The sequence below is a fragment of the Bactrocera dorsalis genome, chromosome 3, assembly GCF_023373825.1.
Source record: "Bactrocera dorsalis isolate Fly_Bdor chromosome 3, ASM2337382v1, whole genome shotgun sequence".
Lineage (NCBI taxonomy): Eukaryota > Metazoa > Arthropoda > Insecta > Diptera > Tephritidae > Bactrocera > Bactrocera dorsalis.
This window is the reverse complement of record NC_064305.1, coordinates 8,764,981-8,784,875: the sequence shown is the minus strand read 5'-3', so window position 1 is coordinate 8,784,875 and position 19,895 is coordinate 8,764,981. Positions and strand designations below refer to the sequence as shown.

General features: G+C 39.2%; 2 protein-coding genes across 5 annotated transcripts in view; one reads left to right on the top strand and one right to left on the bottom strand.

Annotated features, from left to right (window-relative positions):
* Window positions 1–781: 781 nt before the first annotated feature.
* Window positions 782–19,895, bottom strand: part of LOC105223833 (major facilitator superfamily domain-containing protein 6) — a 26,844-nt gene continuing 7,730 nt past the window's right edge. For 2 of the 4 annotated variants that reach the window (XM_011201692.4, XM_011201693.4), the window contains exons 2-5: window positions 4,230–4,776; window positions 3,997–4,142; window positions 3,770–3,934; window positions 782–2,290 (exon numbers count right to left, since the gene is read on the bottom strand). In XM_011201692.4, the coding sequence (XP_011199994.2) occupies window positions 1,013–2,290; window positions 3,770–3,934; window positions 3,997–4,142; window positions 4,230–4,290 (1,650 nt within the window). In that variant the 5' untranslated portion in view covers window positions 4,291–4,776 and the 3' untranslated portion in view covers window positions 782–1,012. Of the gene's footprint in view, window positions 2,291–3,769; window positions 3,935–3,996; window positions 4,143–4,229; window positions 4,777–9,876; window positions 10,080–19,895 lie in introns of those variants that run through there. The other 2 variants (XM_011201691.4, XM_029549259.2) reach the window with 2 other exon arrangements.
* The window catches only part of LOC105223832 (transferrin), a 12,723-nt gene continuing 6,242 nt past the window's right edge, over window positions 13,415–19,895 (top strand). The window contains exon 1 of the mRNA XM_011201690.4: window positions 13,415–13,985. Within this exon, the coding sequence (XP_011199992.2) occupies window positions 13,880–13,985 (106 nt within the window). The 5' untranslated portion in view covers window positions 13,415–13,879. The remainder of the gene's footprint in view (window positions 13,986–19,895) is intronic.

Here is a 19,895-nt window from a genome sequence, read left to right as displayed (position 1 = left end):
CCAGAACTCGGCGGCGGAGTCTCTCTCCCAGCACTAATTCCACACCGAATTTTCGCTCCTTTATATGACCTCTGTAGTAAATGCCACAAAGAAATACTTATCTCAGTCCATGTCCCGTCTATCGCACTTCTTCGACGGCGGTGATGTCAACCTTTATTTTTACGAACACATCAATCAGCTGGGCTTCAATCGTTATCTTTTATGGTCGTCATCAAAAGAGGATTTCTCTTCCGATGCTGTTGCTACGTTTTCATTGAGGGTATTTTTTACGTGGCGGTTCCCAAACCCAGCGCGCAACCCTGGATAGGGAGGGTTCGCCTTCTCTCTTTAGCTCCCCTTCAAACGGATGTTCTTTGGCCACCCGAAAGATACTTGATCTAAGACCGAAAATCATGAGCTGCTTGAGCCATATGTAAAAGAATCTTATCTCCCAAGTGAATAGCAATCAAAGAACTTTCCTCACTTGCGTGAACTTCTACACATGACTCAATCCTCCAATAAAATTTTAACCAGACTGACGAAAAAAAAACCCATTTCCTCATATTTGAATACAAATCTTTGTCATAACCTTCAAAATAGGGTCCATTTGTTATAAGGCCTCAGTTGGGAAGGATTTTTATCGATTCCGTTTGTGTACGCAGTTAAAATGAACCAATTCGGTCAAATTTGATCTAATAATATTACGATAATGTGCGGCCCTTTCCAAGAAATCTGCTCAAAATTGTTTTGTGAAATAACCTAACCTCAATCAAAGTTTTGCAGATATTAAAAAAGAGTCCAGTTTCGGTTATAAAAATATTTCTTTAATAAAATCGACATTTACGAAATCCTCTAGATATAATCTTACATATTTACGTATTTATGTATAAATGTACAAATAAAAAACTTTATTTCATTGCTCTGTACGTCTGTACCTAAAAATGTTATAATAATACAAATATTTATAAACTAAATGTTCAAACGTCAAAAATAACAAATCTAATGTGATGTATTTCCACAGTCTTATGCTTGATCACGCCTTAAGTTGGCCCTCTGTAGCCAAAGTACCGAGTGTCACCTGCTCGTTGGGTACTTGATAGCCACTCTTTGGCAGATATTGACGCTTACGTGAACGCGGCCGCACCAACATGTGGAGCACACATGTTGTAAATGCAAATATTGCGAAGTAGAAGAAGCTACGACGACCACCGATGTGTTTGAAGATCAGACCACCCACCAGCGAGCCAACGGAGAAGCCCAAACCGTCATCCATGCCAGCCATTAGACCCTGTACGGTGGCGGAAGTGCCCGGTGGCGCGACAGCTGACGCGTAGGCTACAATACATGTGTAGCACAGCGCATAGGTGCTGCCTTGGAAGAACAACTCCACACCAACTAAGTACCAAGGGTTTGGTATCCAAGCGATTAGTGCGAGACGCATGGCGTAGAAGAAAAAGCACATGGTCATACAATGTACGTAGCCGAGTTTTTTGATAATTTTGCCGCTGTAGAAAAAGAATGGCACTTCGCCAGCAAGGCACTCGGCGGCAACAACACAGCCTTCAATTAACTTAATCTGCGACATGAAGCCCGTTTCGGCCGCCACCTCTTCGAGATGCCAGAACATGAAGTAAATGATGAAAGAATCGATTATGCCGGCAATTGTAGCGAATACTAGAAATACAGCTATAGCCGGATGGCTAACCAATTTCCAAACATCCTTGAATATAGACTCTGACGACGAGAGTTTCGGTAGTTTCAACTTTGAAACGCTCAGCAAATCAAAACCGCTGAAGATCATCATCACTATTAGTGCGGGTGTGAAACTTTTTAGCGCATCTGTGGTCCAAAGATTCACCGCAATACCGGCCAACAGCGCAGTAGCACCAAAACCGATTGTGCCCCAAACACGTTGTGCGCCATATTTACCCTCTTCCGATTCGCCAAGCATATCGAAGCAGATCGCATCCGAAATCGAGTTGACCACATTGAAACCAATGGTGCCTAGGCACATGAAGATCACAAACAGCCAGAACGTGGGATTTCCGTATATGCAATCCGTTTGCAATTCTGACGCGAATTGACACGTGATGTTGGCGGTGTGCGGGAAATCTATAGTATCATTGGAAATAGCTGGAGTAACGCACATATAAGCTTCAGTTGGTGCCACCACGTTGCTCGTTAAGTTGAGCTGCTGTGCTGTCGCTGTTGCGGTAGCCGTAAAGTATGCAACGAAATCGGTGTTGTTAGCGGTGCTGATGCTACAGCGCGCCGGGCGCGTTGTGGAGCAAAGTGCGGTAGACGTTAATATCTAGGACAATAAAAAATATGGATTTAAGTAAATATTTACAATAACAATAACAGCTGTTAATAGAAATAAATAAACACTAATTAGCAGTTTCAGCTTAAGACTGGCTTTTAGCTTGAAGATGCCGGTTGGTTTTTAAATTCGGCTCCTACAGATGTTCGAGTGTTCTATCTATCATTATCGCGTTCCTGAGATAATCATAAATGGAATCGGCTATACCAAGATTCGGTTCGGTAGTTACCCAGTTTGATTGTCAGAAAATGCACGGCCTCTTTTCATTAAATCTACTACTGGTTTTCGTCTATCGAGACTCAAAAGTCTCTTTAAATGAAAACGGATTTCTGTTTGGTTGTCGTCAAGAGGGGTCTCTCATCCGAGGCTATTTTGTCCTTTTCATTGGGGATGTTTTTTTACTTGGCAGGTCCCAAACCCTGCGCACAACCCAGGGGAGGGATGTTTAGCCTTCTTAGCTTTGCTTGCCTTCAAACGGACTACCAGAGGATAGTTGATCTAAGACCGGAAGTCATGAGCTGCTTGAGCCAAATTTAAAAAAAAATATTTATGGTCACTCCTAAGTGAATGGCGCTCGGAGAACTTTCGTCACTTGCTTGAACTTCTACACATGGCTCCATCCTGCTACTTCGAACTGAGAAGGCAATTGAGAAGTAAAGTCTCGACGAACAATGAACAAATTCTACCAGTCACTCATCATCCCCGCCCTGCTATATGGTGCAGAGTCATGGACGATAGCAACGTTTTATGAGTCGACGTTACGAGTGTTCAAGAGAAAGTTAGAAGAAGAGGAAATCTTCCACTCCGTTGGAAAGACCAGGTGGAGAAGGATCTGGAGACACTCTATTGGCGCTAAACAGCAAGAGGAAAGAACGACTGGTGCGCCGTTGTAAACTCGGCCATAACCTCGTAAGAAGAAGAAAGAATTATTGTCTGGACTTCGAGTCGCTTGAAAGATAACCCAATTTTTATCACGACTTCTTTTAGGCCTCTTTTATTTGATCTATTAGTTTTCAGCTATCCATCTTCTAAGGTATCTTTAATCCGGTACAGTCCAAGAATTGTACGATGTAGGCCTAATATTTCAACCAAATTGAAGTTGAGCTAAGGTAAAATACTGATTCCTTATTAAAAAAAGAAAGTTGACTGAAATATTGACCGGACTTCCGGCAGTTAGAGAGAGAACCCAACTTTTTTAGACTTTTTTCCAAACTCATAAAGTTAATATAAGACTATGCGTCGCTTAAATTTTGGTACCTAGGCGGTAGTTTCTTTAAGATCAGAGTTTTCCAAGCGGATTCTGTGGAATATTAATACGTAGAGCCCGCTATAAATGGGAAAAAATCAAAACGGGTACCATAAACAGAACATAACTCTGTGTAAAACCTAGTAAGAAGCTGGAGCCTCCACAAACATACTCCAATAATTTCTATTCCGACAATTTGTGCCTAAAAATATCAACACACTTACCTCCGAAGAACAGTTCCCCACATCTGTCGCCACAAAACTGACGTTCCAAACATCCGTTACATCCAAATTGATGGCATGCGGTGCGGCAGGCGGCACAAAGTAGAAGGCAGCATAAGAGAGCGTCATCAGTAAAATGAGTAAGGAGAAAATAAATTTACGAAAATGCTACAAAATAAAAACAGTAAATTAAACAACAAACGCTTATAATTCATAGCAAATAAAATTACCGAAAAATAGTCGGCGATATAGCCCACAATAGGCTTCGCTATAACATACATAATCGGCAGCACCGATGTTATATAGCCCATCACATCTGGCGAAACGCCCAACTGCTTGCCATACACCGACAGCTGCGGCAGTATGGGACCCATTGCTGCACATAATATACAAAAAATATATAAACAATGAGATTAGCGATAATTTCAAGACGAAATTGTTTTGTTTTTATTTTTTTAATTACCGGCCATGAAGAAAAAGTAATGCGCCTTTATGGGCAAAAGATGTCGGTTCACTTTCACCATTTTGTAAACACTTCTTTCACTTTGAAAACACGATCCTCTAAACCATAAAAAATCAGTACATTGCCGTTACAGTTTCACAGTTTGACACTCGTAACTCCATGCGTTCGCTTAGGGACGCGAAAGCTATCTGCATATCCAGTCGTCAGCGTCGCTAATTAGAACCTGTGGCTCCGATTCCTAAATCAATTTTTATCTGCTCTAACGCAATGTCGCATGCACTCGCATGTCTCGAATGAGAACCGAAAAAATTGGCAAAATTTCCGTAATCTCATTAATTGAAGTGTTTTACTGATAACTCTTTAAACGCTGCCTCGTTGCCTTGTCGTCGTCGTCTGCTCACTCAGACACCGAACAGTAATCATAAACGTAAAATCAAAACGCTCAAACCGTCGCGCTCTTGTGCACTATTATTATTTATCTTCGGCATGGAATCGTGTACAATGTCGCAGGCGTGTTATTGCCCCCTGATAGTTGTTTGTTTAGAACCTAGAATAGAAAAAAACCGTATATAAACAAATAAAAGTGTTAGATTTTATTTAGCCTAATTAGTTGCTAAGTTGTGCATATGTGTTTCATATACCGTTATAGTTTCTGCGTTATCAGCACTTTATAATGTTTTATTATCTTATAGAATACCAGTCATAATAAATTCACATCTAATCAGATCACATCGCTTATGAGTGATAAACTTCTATTGTTATGACTCGAAAAACTTGAAAAAATACGCCAAGTTAGGTAAACAAGTTTTAGGTAAAACCAACAACACTTCACATACAATATAAGAAGATTTATGTACAAGATCTTCATCGGTCAGTTTGTATGATAGCTATATATACGAGTATGTATGTTATAGTGCTACGATCTGAACAATTTGTTTTATGATTATACTGTTACTTTCCACACTAATACGTGCCAAATTTCCCGAAGATATCTTGTCAAATAAAAAAGTTTCCCATATTGATTAATAACTGGTGATCCGTTTCGAGATTCCCTACTTTTTAAAAGAAAAAACCCAGAAACTTAGAAAGATCATACTTTAACATTTATTTCTTGATGATTATCTCTTTCAAATATTGACCGCGGCTATCTCTCAGATCGCTCATCCATTGAGTCCAATCCACGATGACTAGCTCGAGCATTTCGACTGGTAACTGGCGAATGACACGCGGGATGTTTTTCTCCAAGGCTTGAATCGTTATGATTGTCCTCATAGATTTTACATTAAACTTTACTTTACATTTACCCACAGAAAAAATTCTAACGGTGAGATAGCACATGATCTTGGTGGCCAATCAACCGGCCCAAAACATGAAATTATCTGCTCACCGAAGTGTTCTCTCAATAAATCCATTGATTGATGCGATGTGTGGGAAGTGCCGCCGTCTTGTTGAAACCAAATGTCGCCGAAATCACGAGCTTCAATTTCAGGCATCAAATAGTCGGTTATCATGGCGCGATAACGGCCGCCATTGACGGTTACGTTCTCACCATCTTTGAACAAAATTTGACTCGAGAACGTCGGGTCTTCTTGGAACTTTTCCAGAGCCCATAAAGCGAAGCGATGTTGCTTTGGAAGGTCGAGCGGATCAGTTCTTGCACAAGCTGTATTTTGTACGCTTTCTCGACTTTCCACGGTCTCCGTGTACACACTCAGCTACGGCTACTATATTTTCTTCACCGCATGCTGGAGGTGGCCATTATTTCGAATATTATCCAATAATGAATACTGGATCTCAAGATGAGTACCCTCAGTAGGCCGATCCTAACTAAGTACTGTCAACCCCGCCGTCTCCCTCAATGTTATTTAGACAATACTGTTGCAGTTTATTTACTGCTTGAAAAGAGTGTGGTCTTCAGAAAGCACTTTCAGTTAAACCCACTCAAGATAAAGATATCATCATACTCAGAATAAAGGCTGCAGAGCTTCTACTAAACAACTAGGTGCGATACGAGTGTTGGTTTTTGGCCTTACACTCACTATAAGTCTATTAGGTAGTCAATGCTTTAGGAATATGAAATTTTAAGAGGCGTTTAAGCAACATTACAGAAAATTTCAGCAAAGTACATACATACATTAGAAAAGCGCAAAAATTACTTTGACTAACTGCCGTCTACAAGTTTGTCAACCGCACCCTTTTTAGTCAGCAGGTTTCAGTGTCCGAATATGACTATGCCACTTTTTACGATTAATGCCTTTTCTAGCGAGTGGCCTAGGTTAGGTTAGGTTAGATGACAGATCGAAGATGGCACATGGACTGCTATATGTAGTCAAAAAGGAATTATTGAGTTGTTTCCACCTCATTTTCTTCCATACAGCTTTAGAAAGATTCCCAATCTTACTGCATGGACGCCAATAGGGCAATGCCCTGTTAAAAGCCACACCACTAAGGAGAAGCTAGCCTTACTGAGGGCAAAGAGATCGCTGCGATCGATCTTGGGCCAGCGCTGGCCAAGCTTCCGCGAAGCCCAGCTATTCTACCGGCAACGGTTCTAGGGTGCCTTTCTTTGCTAGCTCATCAGCTTTGCAACTTCCTGCGATTCCGTTAGGGCCCGGCACCCCTACCAGTCTTATCACAAAGACACTCGATGCTATTGATAGCGTGGTTAGGCGCTCCTCGACCAACCCTGAACGCACTATAAATGAGTTCAAGGCTAGTATCGCTGCTCTGCCATCTGAGTGAATGGTCACTTCTTTGAGGTGGCGACAGGATTTGTGACAGATAATCTAACTCTAAGACGAACTGTGTCTGAGACACTTCAGCTTTGAGAGCTTTCAATCTGACAGCATCAAGTGAAAGCAAAAGAAAGCAGAATACAGATAGCTGCCATAATTCGGATATCAGTGTGACCAACTAAAAAGTGAGATACTAAGGAATAATAAAGTTAAAAAATCACCTTGACTGTGAAATCTAATGTAGTTAAACACGCGCTCAACCGAATTAAAATAACATTTTTTCATTCCAAATACCTGCACCGATATTCTATTTTTATAAAGTGATTCATCCAAAGATTAAAATTCTACAAACAGTCGAAATTCCCCAACAACTATTTTTTCAAACAATTACGACTGCAACTACTCGGAACTGCAATTAACACTTTGCTTCGCATGCTGATGAGAAAACGCTGAACCAGCTCTACTTGGACAAAGCTGCATACATCCATACATACCGGTATACATATATTTTGATATAAAATAGTATCGGACATTATGCATGTATAGTATGTGAAATTGGTTTGGTGCGTAGCGACGATCGCGGCTAGTGACGTCACTGCAGCTCAGGTAGCCAATGCTAAAAAGCCAGTAAGCAAAACGAATGGCAGTTCAACTTGTTTACGTGGGGTTACCCCCTGTCGCCAGGGAACTCCCCAGAAGATTTAATCGAAATTCGACAAAAGTAGTATGAAATTACGTACACATGTGCCTAAAATGCAGTTGTGCTCTAAGTGACCATATAAATCGTGCTCGTGAAATATTTGATGCCGAGCGTTAAAAATATTCCGCGAAAATCAGTAAAAAAATCATTTATCAACGAGACTTTTGAATTTGTAAATAAATATTTATGTAATCCATCAATAAAATTCAGTAACAAGTTTGCTTTTGGCAAATACAAATGAAAGGGTGTTTTTTAAGATAAAAGTAATGAAAATGGTACTTTTTGACAGACTTTTTTGACTTTTCGAACTTAAAAACATCGTCACTGCGTCTTATGAAGATCAACCTGTCGGTGAAATTGTGCTTTGCTTTCCCTACACATCCAGCTTTATCTCGCCAAGAACGTTAGTTTACAACTGGTCAGTCTGCAAGGGAACCTGAAAGCTTATAAGGTTAGGTTAAGTTAATAAGCCAGTCATAGACCAGTTTTGAATTTTTTCGATACCAGATGGAGTTCAGTTACTAGATCCATGAGGAGTAGTAATAGTTTAGGATGGACTCTGTGGCCTCACTAGCGATACCTCCTCCAGTGTATCATACCGTGGAGACCTCAGATGCTTATAGCCTAGTGTTGGCAAAGCGGGACAAGTGCACAAGAGATACTCCATTGTTTCCCCGATGCCTTGCTTTAGACTATAAAATACTTTGACAGATATTACTCTAAGAAATAACATCGCTCCGGAAACAACACCCTTAACAAATATGTAAGTTTTCACCAGATTTTTCGTTTTCGGAAACTCTAAAAATTCGAAGATTGGCGAATAGAAAAAAAGTCGATCAGTTGTGTTAAAGCATATAAAAAATGAAACAGTGTCGAATATAGGTCCTCGAGAAAGTACTTGTAAAAAACGTAACCTTGATTAAACACCAAAAATGTTAGCCACTTGAATTCAATGCCCAATGTTATGTGGATATCTCTTTAACCGCTTTGTTATTCATTCTCTACTTCACTAACAAGAAGTGGTGTGCTCACACTGCCTTTCTTGTGAACAGCTACCTAACCAAGGCCGGCATCCCAACGCCTCCGTAGCCGCCCTACATCCCAGATGTGGACCCCCGGACTTTTTTGTTTCCTTGCCTGAAAATGCCTATGAAAGGCAAGCATTCTGAGACGACAGAGGAGATCCAAGCAACATGCACCTCGTCTCAATTGCATGGAAATCGCGCTGGCAGAGCTCCATCGACCCAGAAGGAACCTATTTTGAAAGTTTTTAAAGAATTATAACGATTGGTTCAATTATTATTTTTAAATCGACTCAGTCTTATTACTTTCCGCACAAACCGTGTATGTTAGAATAGCAGCATTTGTTTGTTCGATTAGCAACTCTCCAAACTTCAGCGAATCGGAATAACCAAGGCGAATACTCATACAGAACTCAATTATTTCTAATTCCTGAATATAATTAGCACACGTTGTCATTGATATTTGTTGTAAATTACGTTGCTGGTAGACTAAGCTCAAACTTGACTATAACCGTGTAAGCGGTGTCTACGCCAATAAAGAAGACTACGCTCTAGGCATGACTTTAACCTGAACTTCCACATTTTTTGAAAAGCAACTCTTTCTATTTGTTCTCAGGTTTCAGAGCTCATTCGTCAAACTAATGATCCCAGAAATTTAAAGCCACCTCTCATAAGCCTTTGGAGCTTATAAGTTCCTTCTTCTGTTGTCAAAAATACACTCTCAGCTTAGTACCTTTCCTGGCAAAAGTTGAGCATGAAAATTCTATGGTTTTGAGATCAAGTTTTGAATGTGTGTTTTAAAACACTTCACTGTTTTTAAACCTTAATTCTCACCACACTAAATACAAAGTTATACTAAAGAATAAATTATAATAATTATATATATCGACTAATCATAATAACCACTAATGCAATGATTTGTCCTTAAGGCACCCTAACAACTGGCAATAAGCCTTTTAGTCACTCGTTGCGTTATTTAGTAAATAAAATCACATTCATCTCGTACTTGTTGCTTCACTAGTGCATGACTACTTGCCGCGTTAATTCCCACAACAATTATAATTATTAATTATAATTAATTTCTCACAACGAAATTAAATTTTGTTAACAAGATTTTTATAGCTTTCACATTATTGTTGTTTGTTATTTATTATTTCAATATTCGTATTTATCTTGAAATCTATACACACATTCTCCACACATTTCCCTTAGCTGTCAATCATTACGAGTGTTTGCTGTAGTAAATTATTTGCCGTCAAGTAAACTCACCCGCGCAATTGTTGCTCGTTGCACTAAAGACAAACGAATGCAATTTTATTTCGAATAATATTGAAGTTATAAGGCCTTTATCGCTTCTTACGGCTTACAATTCGAATATAACCTCACTTCAACACTTCAATAAGTAAACAAAAAGGAAAGAAAAAACAAATTAAATAAATAAAAAGTTATGACAACATTTAAAGAGCAGACACTTTGTAAATAAGTTGCAATAATATTGTACAGTATAAACTATATACTATACAAATATTATCTATAAATAAATATACACAAAGAAAAGTTAAATGAGTTTACCCTAATCGCAATTTCGAAGACTTATGGGCAGACGTGCATATGCCTACTCGTTTATATGTACATATATATATGTATATGATTGTATCTGCATACATATTAACAATAATATTTCGCATTTATATGGTATAAACTTTATGTATACATATAATAATAAAATATTGATAAGGCTTATCAATATTGAAAGGAGAGTAAAAGTATGGAGCAGGCCTGAGCGTTTGAAGTGGTTAAGTACACACTTTTCGTATGTACAATAACTAACTACACTGTAAAAAATGCTTATTATCTGGCACTTTTTGTGGAAGATTTACCACAATAACTTACTGATTACCCAAAAGATGTTTAATTAATATTTGGAGTGTATTGTAAATTTTTAATATGAACCTTTCAAAATAAAACAAATATACATTCAACCTAAAAATGTGGGATTTTATTCAGACATAAATAAGAAAAATAAATATTTATCACCAAACCCTTAAGAAAATTGCATAAACACATGGGTACACTGTAAAAAAATAACTATTTGCACTACTTTGAAGCAAGTTTCACGAACTACTTATTTACTAAGCGACAAGCTTCAAATTGTGGTTGTGTCGGATTTCGCCCATTTTCGTACTTAAAAAAAGAAGAATGGGCAATGCCACGCCCATCGTCTAATTTTTACACCGGTTCCTTTAAAACTTTTTCATACTACCGCGAGAGTAAAATTTAACGAATCTGGCGTATTGAGTTATTTATTTATCGCGCTTTAAGTGGTTTTTAACAGTACCGTTATATGGGAAGTAAGCGGAATTATCATCCGATTTCATCCATTTTCAAACTGTTAGTAATAGTTCTTATAAAATTGCCCTTAGCGAGTTTGGATATTGTAGCTGTGAAAGTCTAGGAGATTTGTACATTAAAACTATCAGAAAGCTGAGCCACGCCCACTTTTTGAAAAAATTTCAGCCCACAGGTGACACTTTCTACTACAATCTCCTGTACCAAATAACAGTTTCATACCTTATTAGTGCTTAGTTATGGCACTACAAACTCCGTCTTACTTTTTTGACAGGGAACATCTGTACCAAGACCACACTTGCAAAGAAACTCGGGAGCCTTCAACGTTCGGCGTTCATTGTGGTGCGCTAATGTCTACTCCAACCATGGCACTTAACGCCATTTTGAACATAGTGCCCGTTGACACTGCCGGAAGGTGTTTGACCGCGAAAGTGACAATTAGACTCAGAGAATCTAGGTTCTTAAAAGAACGCGCATTTGAACACCCGGATATCCTCTCACACTTTGGCTTCATATCGAATCAGCTGGATCATGGAGTCACCAAACAGAACCCTGGCGGCTTCTTCTCTGCCCATATACCGACGGGTGAGCTATAGGTGGGAAGAAGCCGTTGGTGGAGAGGGGCAGTGCGCTTCTTTACGAATGGGTCAAAGCTTGGTGAGAAGGTTGGTGGAGGGTTTTACTCTCGGGAGCTCTCTATCAACTCCAGTTTCATACTTCCTGACTATTGTAGTGTCTTTCAAGCCAAAGTTGCAACCATTAAGGTAGCAATAGATCTGCTGCTCCGGAATTCAGCCTCGTTTAGAGAAGTGACCATGCACTCAGATAGCAGAGCGGCGATATTAGCCTTGAACTCATTTACAGCGCGTTCAGGGTTGATCGAGGAGTGCCTAAACTTACTATCAAGAGCGTCTAGTGTCTTTGTGATATGGGTGCCGGGCCAAAGCGTAAGCCCAGGAAATTTTAAAGCTGATGAGTTAGCAAGAAAAGGCACCCTAAATCGCTATCGCTAGAATCAAAGAGCGGGTCGGTGCTTCCGTATCCTCTTATCCCAGCTTCGGTATCGCTGGGCCACCATCGGTACATGCACTGTCGCAAAAGTCTTTTGGACCAAGATTAATCGCAAGGGATTTAGCGATATCTTTGCATTTAGTAAGGCGAAACTCTTCGTAATTTGGGGTTTTAAACAGACCATTGCCTTATTGCCGTTCATGCTGTAAGGTTGGGAATCTTACCAGACGGTGTTTACAGAAGCTGGAAACAACTCAAGACTCCCACATTTGGGAGGTCAAGACTTAAACACTTAGAGCGCATACCTTCAGACATCCCATCGAACTGGCAAGAGTTGAAATTAAGCGCCTATGACCACCAGATCAAAATGCTCGAAAAAATGATCGAAAATTGAACTCAACGGATGGACCGTCTGAGACGTTGCCGCGGCTAACAATTGAAAGAGATAATCCTCAAAAAATAAATGCCAAAGAATGTTCTTTCGAATGATAATAAAGATTCCGTATTAAATTTGAATTTTCTGTTTTTTTCCTTAAAACTTGGGGAACCTCGAAAAGGATAAAAAACATAAATATTTGGGAAATATTTTACCTGATTCTGTGGCTTGATATGCGTTTCTCAACCCAAAAAAACCGTTATAAAATAAACAAGCCTGCATTTCAGAATATATCTACTTACGAGGTAAAAAACCGTTATGTTTGAGTATATTTTTATGTGATTTTCCAAGGTGAATAAACAAAAATAGACAATCAAAAGTATTTCATTACTCATGCTTGTATTCGAAACCTTATTTAAAGCAAGCTACCGTTATTAAGTGGTCGAATTTGAATTTTAAATTAAAGATTCAAATAATTCATATAAAAGAATTTAAACCATAAATAATACTTTAGTTTTTTTCTAAACTTAGCTCATAGTTATCAGGCGGCGCTCTGCGTGCTCTTTCGAAATTACACGTTTGAATTTTATTTTTCGAAAATCATAAAATGATGATGTGCATTGACGGAAACCTGATCAGTCATGTGGAGCGACTCGCGTTTTAGATTTTTTTCTTGTTTAACTATTGCATTATTTCTCATTGTCAACATCACTTTTCATTACAAGCAGAACCACAAGTTGCTGATGCCAAACCAAACTGCATTGAACTTGTCACTCAAACAGTGGCGGCGCAAAAAATCACCAACATCAACGCCAACAACAACAGCCTAGAAATTACACAGCTTCACTGAGCTGGACTAAAGCAAATCTCAGCTTTAGATCATTTTCCCTTGGAGCGCCAAGCTGAGATGCAAGAGAGCGTAAAACCGGTTTTTTCCAAGCGCGAACCAAAGTGCGCTTTTACGGCAATGATTTCAAAATTTCAAATGTAAACAAACATTTTCGAAAATCAACGCTCAGTTGTTGTGCGGCGATCGCTGCGTGTAGTTTGTTGGACGCGAAAGCTCAGTGTTGAAGCCGGAGTTTGGAAAAATAGCAAAAGTGGTGGCTGCTTGAAAGAGCAAATGTAAATTGATAATAAAGAAGTAAAAAAAAAAATCGTGCGACTTATCAGCCGTTACAGTTACAAAGTGGGTGTTTTTCAAGTGATAACAGTTGCATTTCTACACGAAACCACCCACAAAATAAGCTTCCCAGCGGATTTCGAAAAGTGCAAAGCCATTAAGACCACATTCGATACATTAAGTGCAAAATTGTGCAATTTAGGGGCTTTCCGTGCAATTTTAAAAACACACACACATACGAGTGGATACCGAGATATATTACAACTATAGCAGTGATTAAATAATTTCTGGAAATTAATTTTATTATTAGTACGTGTGTTTAATTGTCAGTTCTATGGCGATGATGTTCGCAAACGAGAGGCATTCATTTGTTTTGCTGTTGGCAATCTTATCAGTATTTAATGCCGAAACAAGCGCCGAAGTGTTTGATGATGGAAAGTGTAAGTCGGTTGTAAATAAGAAAAAATATATTACAGTTACTTATAATTACAATATTAGCATGTAATTAAATGTTATAAATAAGCTCTGCTATTACTACAAATGATGTTGGTGTTAACGCTTTCGGTACAGTGGAACCTCGCTCGTTTGGGTAGTAGGTAAAACAAGAAAAAATGTTAAAAAAACGTAAGCAAGGTTAAACATATATTCATAGATTATACCGTTACTTAAGGCAATAAACCATGCAAAATTTCGTGAAAATATCTAGTTAAAGCAAAAGTTTTTAATAAAAAAACGTGTTTTCACTCGATCAGTTTGTATGATAGCTATATGCTAGAGTGATCCGATCTGAACAATTTTTTCGGAGATTATAGTGTTATCTTGGACAATATTATGTGCCACTATTCTGGTAGATATCTTGTCAAATAAAAAAGTTTTTTATAGAAGGACTTGATTTCGATCGATCAGTTTGTACGATAGCTATATGCTACAGTGGTCGGATCTGAACAATTTGTTCGGAAATTATTGCATTGCTTTGGAAAATAATCTAGGCCAAAGTTTGAGAAGTTAACTTGAGAAATAAAAAAGTTTTTCATACAAGGATTTGATTTCGATCGATCAGTTTCTATGACAGCTATACGCTATAGTGGCCCGATCTAGGCAATATGTTTGGAGATTGTAGCATTGTTTTTGGTAATTACTTATGCCAAATTTTGTCAAGATATCACGTCAAATAAAAAATATTTCCATACAAAAACTGAGAATCTTCTTATGGAGAACTCCGTTCGAATAATTTTCATGGATATTTTGGGTACGAAACACGTTCTTGCTCAACCCATCCCGACGAAGCTGAATTTTTTCCAAAAAGAGTACCATAAACAGGTCTCTTTGGACATGCTTGATCGTGCGAATACCGATCCCACAGCTGATGAGACATGAGTTTATGAGTTTGACATGCCAACAAGTCAACAATCATCAAAATGGAGGAAAAAAAAACGATCCGAAACTGAAAAAACATGCCAAAGCAGTTCAAAAATCAAGGCGAAGCTCATTGTTTTTTCGATATTCGTGGTTTGGTCCATCACGAATATGTTTCGGGGGGATAGATGGTTAATAAGTATTTTGGGAACTGAAAAAATGGTTGGCATAGGTATATTACATCTGGTGGAGATTACTTCGAAGGGGACAAAATAAATATTGATAAATAATGAAATATTTTTCGTTTTATTTACAATTTCCGGGAGCTTTTCTGTCATAATGTATTCCATTTATTTATCTGATAGAAGATTATTCATCAACAGAACTACAGATAAGTTTTTCGCCAAAAATAGCTACCTTATATGTCTTCTTTTAACTGTTCAAAACTGTTCGTTTCGCCACTTCTCTGCTCGCTAGATCTAAGTTCTGCTTTTTTTGTAGAAAAATTAAAAATTTAAGGGCAACAACAATGTTATGCGGCTTAACTCAATATTAAAGAGCCCAACTAGATAGCTTATTAAACCATTAACCGTTTTCTATTCTATCGCTATTTGGTTATACCAATTTATGTGACTTAAACCAGTTGTTTGTACGATTCGTCAAACCGTTCTAATTTCCTTCACATATTAAATCACCGAAAATTTAACTAAAAGCAACACAACAACACTAATTTCATAAGCTATTTTTAACTTAAAACATAATTTGCAAATTTCTCAAAATATTGGATTAAAAAATCGAATCTTCAAAAAAAATTCCGCAGCTAAATTTAAACCAAAGGAAACCAAAATCTATCAGTTGCTGCTTTTTCACTTCACCAAGCATTCTCAATTTTTGTGTGCTAAGCTAAACCAGGTTTTTGTCTACCTGACTTTGCGCTGCAAATATTTTTAAGTTTTTTTTACAAAAACAAATAAACAAAAAACACTAGAGAATATATTATTTCATAAATTTTAGCGATTGCTAATTTAAAGCAATAAAACTTGTTTGGGGAATTCGAAAAAATAACCCAATGACAAAACTGGAAATTAGTCAGGTTACTTAACTGATTGAAGTAACTAAAAAAACTGTTTAAAATCAGTTAGATTTTATGCAGATTATATGAAAATATGACGTATTAGCTTTCCATTAATTGTAGCAAATCATTTGTTTGTTATTGGTTTTGGTAATCATATATATTTATATTTGTATAAATGATCAGCATAGCGAGCTGAGTCAATTTAGCCATGTTCATCTGTCTGTCCGACCATATGTCTGTTTGTCCATCCCTCAGTTTTTGAGATACCAATCTGAAACACACATCCGTTTCCCTCCTGTGACTTTTTCATCTGCTTGAATTGACTATAAATTCCAATTTGCCAACAGGTGGCAACCTTTTAACATCGATTTTCGTTTTAAATCAGTCGAATATCACACTAAACAATTAAAAGACTTTTCAAATTTGCAAAAAAAAAGAAAAAAAACTTATGTTTCGTAATTTTTCAATGATGAAAGGTGGTGTGCTAGCCTTGCAAAATTCGAAAGCTACGAAATTGCAAAAAAACACATAATTATATACAAAAATATCTACAAACATACAAATAAGATAATTACAGACGTCTAAATGTTCATTATGTGCTTAAAAAATTTCAAATATATTTTTTAGGACTTTTGTTTCACGTCACGTTACTAATGACAATATAAATCTTACACCGGTTTTAATTTAAATACTTTTTGTGCGCTAAATGAAATGTTGGATCATAATTTGCAATTTCGTTGCTTAAAACCTGTCTTAAAGTGAAGTTAAATTAATGAAGGAGCTGTCTTACTAGATATATCCTAAAAAGTACATATATATTATATAAAATATATGTATACGGATCTATTGAAAAGGGTAGAAGAAATATAGACAACCAAGTGTTAATTTGAAAAAACGCTTTTTTGAGCAGAGAAATGCAATAACCTTAAGCGATGATACCAGTTCCAGTTTTTTTGTTTTTTTCTTTGATGCTTTGGCATCACTTTTACATAACTTGTCACTATGTTCAATAAATAATCAATCTCTAAAACTGAGGATGGAGTCATGTGTAGAAGTTCACGCAAGTGAGGAAAGTTCTATGAGCGCCATTCCTTTGTAAGAGGCCAGAAACGATTTTTTTATATATGGCTCAAGCAGCTCACGACTTCCGGTCTTTGACCAAGTATCCTATGGATAGCCAAAGAACATTCGATTGAAGGTGAGTTACATAACAAGAGAAGGCGAATCATCCCCATAGCGTTGTGCGCTGGGTTGGGACCCGCCACGTAAAAGAACACCCCCAATGAAAAAGAAAACAAAAGCCTCGGATGAGAGACCCTCCTTTTGAGGACGACCATGGCAAACGAAAATAAGGACTATGATTTGAGGGCATGCACCTGGAATGTCCGGGTCACTTAATTGGGAAGGTGCCGCTGCCCAGCTTGTAGATGTCCTAGTAAAGATAAAGGCTGACATCACCGCCGTCCAAGAAATGCGATGGACGGGACAAGGATGGAGACGAGTAGATCCATGTAAAATTTACTACAGTGGCCATATAAAGGAGCGCAAGTTTGGTGTTGGATTCGTAGGTGGGAGAGAGACTCCGTCGCCGAGTACTATCCATTCACTCCGGAGAATGAACGGCTAGCCACAATCCTCATCAGAGCGAAGTTCTTCAACATACCGCATATTGCGCCCACGCCTCAAAGGAAAAGAAGGCCGATGTGACCAAAGATGCTATCTATGAGCGCTTGGAGCGCACTTATGAGAGATGCCCCCGCCACGATGTCAAAATCGTGCTTGGCGACTTTACCGCCACGGTGAGCAACGAAGGTATCTTTGGCATAATAGTCGGTAAATTTAAGCTACACGAGGAAACGCTCTCAAATGGTTTGAGGCTGATCGACTTCGCCGGGGCCCGAAATGTGGTTATCTGTAGTATTAGATTCCAGCATAAGAAGATACATCAAGCTACCTGGCTGTCTCCGGATCCCCCCCGAAAAACCACCAACCAGATCGATCATGTTGTGATAGACGGAAGACACGTCTCCAGTGCCTTAGACTAGCGTTCGCTCCGAGGTCCTAACATAGACTTGGACCACTATCTTGTTGCAGCCAAGATATACACCCGCCTCTGTGCAGTAAAAAACACACGTAAACAAACACAAGGAAGGTTCGACGTCGAAAAGTTGCAATCGCAACAAACAGCCGAACGGCTTTCTACTCGACTTGCACTCCTGCTCTCTGAGAGCACTGGTCAACAACTCGGTATAAGGAACTGTGGGCATTTCAAGTTCCTTAGGTAATCGAAACGCTTGGTTTTCAGAAAATTCAAAAAAACAGCTGGTACGATAAAGAGTGCCGCGTCTCAGTGGAGAGAAAACAGGCTGCCTATCTCGCAACGTTACGATCGACCACAACACAAGCAGGATGGGATAGATACCGAGAGTTGAAGAGGGAAGCGAAACGCCTTTGCAGGACAGAAGAAGAAAGAGGCCGAAATGATTGAGTACGAAGAGCTTGACTAGTTGTCCGACAGGGGTAATGCTCGAAAATTCTACGAAAAAATGCGGCGACTTACAGAAGGTTTCAAGACCGGAGCATACTCCTGTAGAACCCCAATAGGTGATCTAGCCACCGATGCCCAGAGCATACTTAGATTATGGAGGGAACACTTCTCCAGCCTGCTGAATGGCAGTGAACACATAGCACCAGGAGAAGGCGAACCCGATACCCCAATCGATGACGATGGAGCAGAACGTTCCATTGCCCGACCATGACGAAGTTCGAATAGCAGTTGCCCGCCTGAAGAACAACAAAGCGGCAGGGGCAGACGGATTGCCGGCCGAGCTATTCAAACGCGGCGGCGAAGAACTGATAAGCGCATGCATCACCTTCTTTGCAAAATATGGTCGGAATGAGAGCATGCCCAACGATTGGAATTTAAGTGTGCTATGCCCAATCCATAAAAAAGGAGACCTCACAATCTGCGCCAACTACCGTGGGATTAGCCTCCTCAACATCGCGTAACAAGGTTCTATCGAGCGTATTATGTGAAAGATTAAAGCCCACCGTCAACAGACTAATTGGACCTCATCAGTATGGCTTCAGACCTAGAAAATCAACAACTGACCAAATATTCACCATGACCCAAGTCTTGGAAAAGACCCGTGAAAGGAGATCGTCACTCACCACCTCTCGGTCGATTTCAAAGCTGATTTGATAGCACGAAAACGAGCTGCCTTTATGCCGCGATGTCTGAATTTGGTATCCCCGCAAAACTAATACGGCTGTGTAAACTGACGTTGAGCGGGACCAAAAGCTCCGTCAGGATCGGGGAAGGACCTCTCCGAGCCGTTCGATACCAAACGAGGTTTCAGACAAGGCGACTCCCTATCGTGCGACTTTTTCAATCTGCTGCTGGAGAAAATTATTAGAGCTGCAGAACTGAACCGAGCAGGTACAATCTTTTATAAGAGTGTACAGCTGCTGGCGTATGCCGATGATATTGATATCATCGGTCTCAACACCCGCGCCGTTAGTTCTGCTTTCTCCAGACTGAACAAGGAAGCAACGCAAATGGGTCTGGCAGTGAACGAGGGCAAGACGAAATATCTCCTGTCATCAAAACAAACAGTCGTCGCACTCGCGACTTGGCACTCACGTCACTTTTGACAGTCATAACTTTGAAGTTGTAGATAATTTCGTCTATTTAGGAACCAGCATTAACACCACCAACAATGTCAGCCTAGAAATCCAACGCAGGATTACTCTTGCCAACAGGTGCTACTTCGGACTGAGTAGGCAATTGAAAAGTAAAGTCCTCTCTCGACGAACAAAAAACCAAACTCTATAAGTCGCTCATAATTCCCGTCCTGCTATATGGTGCAGAGGCTTGGACGATGACAACAACCGATGAGTCGACGTTGCGAGTTTTCGA